The 10,193-nt window shown below is 42.3% G+C and overlaps 1 protein-coding gene across 2 annotated transcripts; it reads right to left on the minus strand.

The window, feature by feature from the left end:
- Window positions 1-2,976: 2,976 nt before the first annotated feature.
- CLN5 (CLN5 intracellular trafficking protein) lies at window positions 2,977-10,014 on the minus strand. 2 transcript variants are annotated; one of them, XM_081858285.1, is made up of 4 exons: window positions 9,819-10,014; window positions 8,438-8,603; window positions 5,725-5,950; window positions 2,977-4,552 (listed from the first exon to the last, which is right to left on the minus strand). In XM_081858285.1, the coding sequence occupies exons 1-4, from the start codon at window positions 9,938-9,940 to the stop codon at window positions 4,041-4,043; spliced, it is 1,026 nt and encodes a 341-aa protein (XP_081714411.1). In that variant the 5' UTR covers window positions 9,941-10,014; the 3' UTR covers window positions 2,977-4,040. The 2 variants fall into 2 exon arrangements, with proteins under 2 accessions (XP_081714411.1, XP_081714412.1); XM_081858286.1 differs by having other exon boundaries at window positions 8,438-8,577; window positions 9,819-9,952.
- Window positions 10,015-10,193: the final 179 nt, after the last annotated feature.

The following is a 10,193-nucleotide window of genomic DNA, read 5'->3' on the forward strand; positions in this document are numbered from 1 at the left end:
AGGTCTGAAGGCCTACACAAATTAGGCCAAGAAAACACTATGCCAGAGAACAGTCTAAACAAACTTTTAAAAGGAACCTGAAGGTGTGGAAGGCAGACACAAGGTTTAAGTGGTAATGCAGGGTACATTTTAAGGTTTGACTAAGGACCCATTCCATGGTATGTGAAGAAAGATATACCTTTAATTAAAAGCGTTAATATTTAAAAAACCAGCAACTTAATGTATTGAATCAGAAATACATTTTGACACCTGTTTTTGTACATGTTCACCTGGACAGATTCTGATATTTTCAGAAGTATTACTTCTCAAAAAACCCAACAAAGACCATGATGTGATACAGAGTAAGTGATAAAACTTTGCATGCACTTTCTATTAAGATTCCATCAAATAAAAAAAAAAGTATGGATTTTATATTTTGAGTGTAGGATCCTCTTGTAATTAGAAAATGTACCCATTTTAATTACTGCCAAATATACCAGACGTATAGTTGAGAGTGAACTGTAAGACAATTATATGATTCAAAGAACATTTTGCTCAATGGACTCTACATCTGAATAGGATACAAGTTTCTGTAGATCTTTATTGAATAGGCAGATTTTATCTGAATTTGTTTAAAGGAACACTTTAAATGTCCTTTTTGATTCTAAAATGTACTTGGTTTCTGGGTGGTTTTTTAAATGAAAAGTAATAGTGTTTCCATCCTTATGGTGTTATTTTAGGTTGTGTGAATGAGCATCTTGATACTTTGAAAAGTGCCCCTGTGTAGCTGCCTGATTTACCTTTCTATTTCATTATACTATCGTTATTAATGGCTGCTTTCTCCCTACCCTGTAGCAATCAAATATAGGATAAATGTGGACAATTGCACAAGGTAAATGCACATACATAAGTATATAAGGTAAAGGGACCCCTGACCATTAGGTCCGGTCGTGACCGACTCTGGGGTTGCGGCGCTCATCTCGCTTTATTGGCTGAGGGAGCTGGCGTACAGCTTCCGGGTCATGTGGCCAGCATGACTAAGCCATTTCTGGGGAACCAGAGCAGCACACGGAAAGGCCGTTTACCTTCCTGCTGGAGTGGTACCTATTCATCTACTTGCACTTTGATGTGCTTTCGAACTGCTAGGTTGGCAGGAGCAGGGACCGAGCAACGGGAGCTCACCCCGTTGCGGGGATTCGAACCACCAACTTTCTGATCGGCAAGTCCTAGGCTCTGTGGTTTAACCCACAGCGCCACCCATGCAGCAGAGCAAAGCTAATATCCAGGTTTCTGTTACATGAATGAGTGTTTCTCCTCCATGTGATTTCCCTTTCTGTTCTATAAAGTTGGGTTAGATCTAAAGAAATTTCCTCTGATCCACCTTCCTGCAGAGGCTGATTTGCCACATTGTTTGCTGCACAGAAAAAGCACTGGTAAAAATTTTATAATTTCTCAAGCGGCTACACTGGCACTTGTGTGTGAAACTTTGCTTGCAAGCATACTAGCTCCTACTTCTTTTGTGTTTACATAAAGTACAGTGGTACTTTGGGTTACATACGCTTCAGGTTACAGACTCCGCTAACCCAGAAATAGTACCTCGGGTTAAGAACTTTGCTTCAGTATGAGAACAGAAATTGTGTGGCGGTGGCACAGCGGCAGCCAGAGGCCCCATTAGCTAAAGTGGTGCTTCAGGTTAAGAACAGACCTCTGGAACGAATTAAGTACTTAACCAGAGGTACCACTGTATAGCAAAGGCAATTCTAATGAAACTGAATTCTGTCTGTGTAGACCAGGGGTCAGCAACCTTTTTCAGCCATGGGCTGGTCCACCGTCCCTCAGACCATGTGGTGGGCCGGACTGTATTTTGAAAAAAAATAAAAATGAACTAATTCCTATGCCCCACAAATAACCCAGAGATGCATTTTAAATAAAAGGACACATTCTACTCATGTAAAAACATGCTGATTCCCGAACCGTCTGCAGGCCGGATTGAGAAAGTGATTTGCCCGGATCCAGCCCCTGGGCCTTAGGTTGCCTACCCCTGATGTAGACTAGCTAACAAAGAAAAAAATAATGACATTGTTTACCCTTAGTAAACATCTTTCACAAGAATAAAACTGCTGGCTCACTTGTTGCGAAAGCTTTTCCCTCTTAGGAACAGCAAAGATCCTGTTTTGTTTTGAACAGGTATGATACATCTAACCTTAGAGTGCCGAACCATAACTTTGGAATTTGAATCATGATTAACAATTACTATTTTTATAATAAGCCTTTAAAAAAATCCTTAAGGCACAACCACATCTGTGAAACTAGAATGGCATCACAATAGGACAATAAATACTTTCATGGAACAGATGTTGGGAAAGGGAAAGGTATCTTCAAAACTTAGTGTAAGCAAGGACACATTCTTCCTTAACTCCATGAGAGAACATCTCAGAAAACTCTAATTAGTGCAATGCATCTGAGCAGATGTGTTTTGATACAGTTCATAGATCAAAAACAATCTTTTATCAAGGTAGTAATTTACTACAGATAGGTAGCCGTGTTGGTCTGCCATAGTCAAAACAAAACAAATTCCTTCCAGTAGCACCTTAAAGACCAACTAAGTCAGTTCTTGGTATGAGCTTTCGTGTGCATGCACACTTATCTGAAGAAGTGTGCATGCACACGAAAGCTCATACCAAGAACTGACTTAGTTGGTCTTTAAGGTGCTACTGGAAGGAATTTGTTTTGTAATTTACTACATAGGTGATCATGAAAGGTATAGGCAAAAAAGTGTCTTAAGTAAATAAAAACATAGCTCATTTTGATACATATTTATCTGCTAGATGGGCCAATACTAAACAGTGCTATTCCTTAGGCCAGTTTATGCAGCCAGACCCGATTTGCTCTTCCTCAAGGATGTTACGCTCACTAACCCATTTAAGATTCCATTTAAGATGTAAAACACTGGCACAAACTGTCCCAGTTATAGAGATAAGACCTATGGGTCAGTAGTTATTTGGATCTCCTTTAGGATTAAAAACTTTAATCCAAACTATAGGGATTATGGATGAACAAAGGACATGAAATTTTAATCCGAAGCAAGAAATATTTTTAAAAGCAAGGCACGTAATTTCATTGTGATTAGAAGTTTTCCAACGCACAAATTAACACTGCCAACTCATTGAGCCTATTTTGAAAAACTTTGTAGTTCAAGCAATAGCACAGATCAGCTGCCGTTCATCCAGGAAAAACATCCTTTAGAACTGCAACCTATGAATTTAACACACCTGGAGCTACTTAAAAGTGCTCAAGCAGATCCCCATAATTGTCTTAAGGTTGACCTCAAAGTTAGGAATGTATGTGCAGCCACATTCCTATTTTCTATTCTATGTGATTGTCCAATGCTAATGGCTTAGTAAGCATCCTTGAAAACCATTTCCCCCCCCACATACTTCTGCGTGCCAGCATTACTTGAATCTGCTGTCCATTCCTGCAGCTTTACAGCAGGCATCCCCTCCAGATGTTTTGGCCTACAACTCCCATGATCCCTAGCTAACAGGACCAGTGGTCAGGGATGATGGGAATTGTAGTCCAAAACATCTGGAGGGCCAAAGGTTGGGGGATGCCTGCTCTACAGAGTGCTACAGTGAGGGTAATAAAATGAAAATAGTAGGTGGGGGAATGACTCAGGAGGGCTGCTCCCACGTTTAAATGCAACCATTCAAATCAGGTACAGGGCACATAATGAGAACTTTAGAATAATTATTTACCACCCTTATTCACCCACATTGGTTCCAGTGCATACATCAAGTGTCTCTGGAAGTCAAATTTGAAGGCTTGGAAAAGAATATCATTCCCTCACACAGTTAAAGGTGAAATAGCTTAGGTTTGATGCATTCATTTCCCTGTGCAGATAACCTTTTCAGCGTTAGTAAAAATCCAGGTATATCCCAGTAGTTTCAGGCATCTTTGTCAGCCTGAAAGACATCTGAGGCAACTCGGCATAAAATGGGTTTGCGAGTTTTATTTTGCTTTTTTTCGTCTTTTTACAAAAAAAAAAAAGTCATTAAGAAAAACTACACGCCCAACTTTGAGCTGTTTGAATGAGGCAATGGGATTTCTTCATAGGCTATTTTCATGAAAGGATATTTCATTGGCAGAAACCAATATTCCAAGTTATAGAAGAGGTAAAATTGATGGTCCACAGCCACTTCATCAAATATCCTCAAGAGGTTTAGAAAGAACTCTTTGACGGAATGATAAGGTTTGAAAGGAGAATAGAAGTCTCTAATGGCCAGAGCTAGCGTTTTGTTTCCATGTGGTCCAAATATAGCCGTTTCATTTCCAAAGCAGGTGGGCTCTCCACTGAAGAGAGTAATAGTGGTGTAATTTGTTTGTATCTTCTTAAAAATCGCCCCCAGCTCGGCCAGCTTTTGGTATGTCCTCTGTACAAACTTGGAGCATTCGTAAGGCTCAAACCACACTCTGGCCTGCTCCTCCGGGCTCTCTTTGACCATCCACGTCTCGTAGTAAATGCCAGTTTCGTTGTCGTATTTCACCCATTTCGCCATTTGATTAAACATAGCTCCTGTACAAGAAGAAGAAAACACAGTATCACACTACGGGAAGGAGATAGGAGAATCATATCTGCACAGCTGAATACTATCTGTGCTTTAAAATAACCTGCTTAATTCTGCAGCCTTTCCCACCTTTTTCTTCAAGCAGCTCAGTGGAGCATACATGCTTCCCTCCTTGTTTAATCCCCACAACAATCCTGTGAGGTATAGGTTAAGCTGAGAGACACTCAAGGGCTCTCAGTTGGCTTTATGGCAGAGTATGGGCTTGAACCCGTGTCTCCCAGGGTTCGACACACTAACTACTACACCCCACTGGCTCTCAGTGTTCCCTGACAGGCTGGGCTGATGCTCCTATGCAAGCATAGCAGTCACTTTTTGAAATTTATTTCAGAAGGAACACCAGAATGCCTGGTATAAGCACATGACGACACAGAATCTGTGTCCACGAAGTGTTCAAATCTGAAGACCTCTGGAGATCTTCTCAGCTCCACAGAAAACAGAGGAACGGCTCTAACTGTCCGGAGTTCAGCCTACACTCGAGTAGGACTCTGGCGGAGACACATGCCCAACTGGCATGTTCTCTCCCTCCTGGTCGATCATTCAGGAGCTTCAAAAGCTTTCTTCAGCCCGAACATCCCAGCGACCGATGCCAACAGACATCGGCACACTTAGGGATCCGCAGAGTTTGCGCATCTTGCATAACAGACCTCAGCAACTCAGCATTTTGGCTAATCTACTTTATTTACATATAAACACACACACGGAGCACTGCAACATGGCTCCCTCTCTCTCTAGCATCAGACAGCAAAGAGAAAAAGAACAAAGGACAGTAGTCCCACTTCACGGAACACAGTAACACAAACATGTCTTTGTCACTTCCCACTCTGTGTAGTCAAAACATATACTGTCATGTGATAGACAACAATCCCATAACTGCAATCATGGAGCAGGAATTCTAATACTAACCACATCTACTCAAATGAAAGTCTGATTAATTTCAGCAAGGATTGTTCCCAGAAAAGTCAGATGAGGATTGCAGGCAATTTGCAAAGATATATGGATATACAGTAACACCCTCAGATTGCTTACGGGCCTGAACCAAGCCCAAAATAATAATTATGCACCAACAACTTCTGAATCCCCACCACGTCAACAAGACCCATGACAATGTTTGCATGTTTACCTGAGATTGTGGTCACCAGAACCAAGGTCCCGTTCTCCTTCCAATGAGCATCGTCTATTCCTTCATAAAAGCAGGCGGCCCCCTGATTGCACCAAAAAGGGGCAAGCACATTGGGCCGTAGATGAGGAAAGGTGCAGTTTCCCAGCTGGAAGAGCTCATACCACTCCATTGTGTAGTTCTTCCCCGATAAGGAGCTCTTGAAACCGACAGCGTCGTGCATGATCTTCTAAAAGAGGAATAACCAACACAAGCGAAGGCATGCCTTCGTTCATCATTCCACATTTCTTCTCTCTATAAGGACTCTAACTCAGAGGTGGGGAGCCAGTGTGGTCGGACCAGAACTCTCATCAGCACCACTCAGCAATGGTCAGGGACCATGGAAGCTGCAGTCCAGAAACATCTGAAAAGCCACAGGTTTCCCCTTACTGCTCCAAGGCAGTGTTAGAAATTAGCCAGGCACGTTTTGCGGCTGGCGCAGGTCCAATTGCGACCACATGGAGCTCTCTGGATGCCAGGTTGGCAACTGAAATCTCTCTTTTTTCCAATAATTTTTATTACATTTTCTGTTTTACATTTTAGAATATTCATTTAAACAACCTTAAAATATCAATGATTTCCCTTCCTCTCGTTCCATGGTTCATTTTGCATAACATAAATCCCAGCATATTTTATATAAACTGATCCATTCAGTATTCCATTCTTACATCCATCAAAACTTATTTACACTGTTGAATTCATCTTAATGATGCCCACGTTTTCAAATATACACAGTTTTCCTCCATACAGTATATTCAATAAACATTTTCCAATCTTCTTTAAACACCTTTTCTTCTTGTTCTCTTATTCTAGATCTTAGGTCCACAAACTGCACATATTCCATCAGCTTAAGTTGCCATTCTTCTTTAGTTGGGACTTTGCTCGTTTTCCATTTTTGGGCTAACAAAACATGCGCTGCAGTAGTGGCATACATAAATAACCTTTTTTGACACCTGGGAATTTCAGTTTGAATTAACCCCAACAAAAAGGACTCTAGTTTTTTGGGGGGAAGTACTTTTAAACCTTTTTTTCAATTCATTATGAATTATTTCCCAATACTCTTTTACCCTTTTATGGACTTTTACAGGTCCATCACATATGATAGATATATGGTGGCAACTGACATTTCCATCTGGCTGACCCCTCCAGCTTTCTTAAGCAGGTACACAGAAGAGCTTGCTCATTGCATTTATATCCCCCCTTTTTTATCTCCAAGAAGTACATGGTTCACGCCCCCCCCCAGTTTATCCCTACCATGACCCTGTGAGGGAGGTTAAGAGGCTGTGACTGTCTCCAAGGTGAGCTTCATGACTGAGCACGGATTTGAACCCTGATCTCACAGGTCCTAGTTTAACACTCTAACCGCTGCACCACCTTGGCTTCCTAGAGTACTACCGCTATATAAATTAAATAAATATGGGGAAAGGATCTGAAGTATTTTCCTGGCAGCTAGGAATTTATTTTGGATTGTTTTATTGGATGCTTTAATGTGTTATAAATCGCCTTGCGATTTTAAAAAATTTAAATTATAAAGCAGTACAGAAATGAACAATAAGAATAATGAATTGAAGTAAAAAAAAATTTCATTGCTGAGAAATTCTATCGTGGTGGTCATAACCTAGGTTTCAGGTGCCATCTGGTGATTAGCTTACATATCTGAGTTTCTAATACTGCTCTAGAATCCTATGAACACTTACATGGGAGTAAGCCCCACTAAATACAATTGAGACGTGAGTCTAAGTAAACACACAGAGGATTGAACGGTAAGAGCAAGGATTCAGCAGGGGGCCAAGTCCACTGTCTCTCAGACCTTGTCGGGGGCCGGACTATATTTTTGGGGGGGAGGGGGGGAATGAACGAATTCCTGTGCCCCACAAATAACCCACAGATGCATTTTTAATAAAAAGACTCATGTAAAAACACGCTGATTCCTGGACCGTCCGCAGGCCAGATTTAGAAGGCGATTGGGCTGGATCCGGCCCCTGGGCCTTAGTTTGCCTACCCATGGGTAAGAGTCTGACCCACTGCATGCATACTCAGAAGTAAATCACACTTAATTTTCAATGGGCTTTGCTTCTAGGTAAGTGTGCACAGAGCTGCCACAATCTAGAAATTGCAGACTCCAAAACAAAACCAACTATGAGAATCAGTGAGCCATACCTTGCACAGCTCGTAAGGCTAATTGGCCAATAATGCTGTTGTACTGGGGTTTTTTGTAGCATGCCTTGGATGGCAGGAAAGGCAACACTATGAATTATATAAAGTAACAAAGCAATCTGGGAAAATGGCACAGTTCCAGGAAGTGGACATCCCATGATTTCTCTGCAGGAACAGAGAAATTTTTACACGCTGAATATCTGGAAGGAGGGAGTGAATTACTGTCACATGCCAGTGACTGGCACTAGCCAGGAATAATAATAAAACAAAAAATAAAAATAGCCCTGAAAGTGCCATTTAAAGATTGCTTCTTTCAAAACTGTTACTTAAAAATTCTCAGAACATTTTCTAACACTCTCCTGTTGCCAGAGAAGTGGTAAACAATGTTTTCTGAATATATTTACACGGTCTATAGTTAATCAAATTAAGAATGTCAGTTCTGTATTGCACTTTTTGAAATCTAGGTTAATTGGGATGCAAAAGGCTGACAAAACAGAGGAGGAGACACATGTCACCTTACCATATGACCAAGGAGATCTCCATATTTGAATTCCCAGACAGGCGCCTGTAACCGAAATACTTCCAAGACATCGTCATCTCTCATCACCGGAATGGGAGAGCCAGTTGGGCAGAAAGTGTAACGAGCCTGACAGTAGGCATCTGTTTTAGGGCGGTAATCAAAACGCCTGCATTAAAATAAAGGTGTTGTTTTTTTTTAAAAAAAATCGATTAAACCCAAAAGTTCAGATTTAAAAAAAGAAACGGCCATAAACTGGAAGTCATTGCTTGCTTGCACAACTCTTGAGTTTTCTCTCTCGCAGAGCCACATCCCATAATTATACTTAATCTCCCCATTAAAAAACTGCTGAGCCCCTGACAAGTCACCACTGTGTGCCCATGAGTCATCTGTGTTGAAAAAGTGTCCCATCTGAAACCCTGCATTGCTCGCACCTGGCTGTTAACCATAAGGCTGGTGGTTCGAGACCACCCAGGGATGCCTGTAGGCAGGATTCCTGCATTGCAGCAGGTTGGACTAGATGACCCCTGGATCTCTTCCAGCTCTACAATTCTATGATCCCACTCTGGACATCTGAAGCTCCACTGACACAATGGGACTTCTTCCTTTCCTCCCCCTGGCATCCCCCCTCCCCAAATATGCTCAGAGGGTCCCTCAGATTTGGGGGGGGGCAGGGGAGAGGAGGGGAAAGTTCTCCTGTGCAAGCACAAACCTGAACGACAGGATTGCATGCAACCCCTTTGTTCCACTTTAGGCACAGCCCGGATGCTTGCAAATCCTAATTTTTAGACGGGGAGCCCAAACCTCTCTTGCCATCCCCTGGAAGTGAGCCATCACCAATTGGAAAAAGTTTAAAGGCTATTTATAGAAATAATGCAAAATTAATGAGTGTTAGAAAAACGTTGGAATGAAGTTATATGGCTTTAGTAGAAATGTTATAAGGAATTAAGTATAAATAGATTATTAGAGTATTAAAGGGAAAATAAGGTTAAGACAATTATATGACAGAAATAGAGGAAGATGGAAAGGATTTGCTGAAACAATTAATAGAAGTGGAATACAAAAAGGGAGGTGTGAGGAGGTCGTTGAAACAAGGGAATGAAAGTTAAGTATTGGTATGGTAAGATGTGTGTTTTAAATTGTTTTCGTTTGGTTTCGTTTAGTTTATTATGTTAGTGTTGTGTATTGTTTATATATTGTATTATATTCCCCCCCTTTTTTTCTCTTCTCTTTCTTTTTCTTTGTAATGTTTAAAAGCAATAAATAGTTTTTATTTTTTTTTAAAAAAGGAAGTGAGCCATCACCGCACCTGCTATAGTAGGCGGCTGCGGGGGGCGGGATCCTGCCCGACGACCCTCTCCCCTCCCCATACGCGCCCTCTCACCTGTAAGGCACAGGCCACCCCTGCTGCCCCGGAGAGCCGCACGTCGAGCTGCAGCGCGTCTCCAGCTGCAGCAGCAAAAGCAGCGTCAGCCACAGACGCGGCGGCTCCCCGCCCGCAGCCATGATGCAGCTCCCCGCAAGCAGAAAGCAAGCGGCGCAGGGCAGGCCAGCTCCGCTTCCGCGTTTCTCAGTCAGCTGAGCAAAGTTCAGCCCGTCACATGCCGAGGGGTCGGGCACATGCTCAGTGCGGAAACCTCCCAGGCGCTTGGGGCAAGAGCGCCTGTTGTCATTTCCCTCTCCTCTCTGCCTCTGGTTTCTGTCCCGCGATCGCGATGGGGGAATCAGATCTCCCGGCTCTCTCAGCCCCACTGGGTCG

This window comes from Podarcis erhardii (assembly GCF_964252035.2).
Source record: "Podarcis erhardii genome assembly, chromosome: 4".
Taxonomy (NCBI): Eukaryota; Metazoa; Chordata; class Lepidosauria; order Squamata; family Lacertidae; genus Podarcis; species Podarcis erhardii.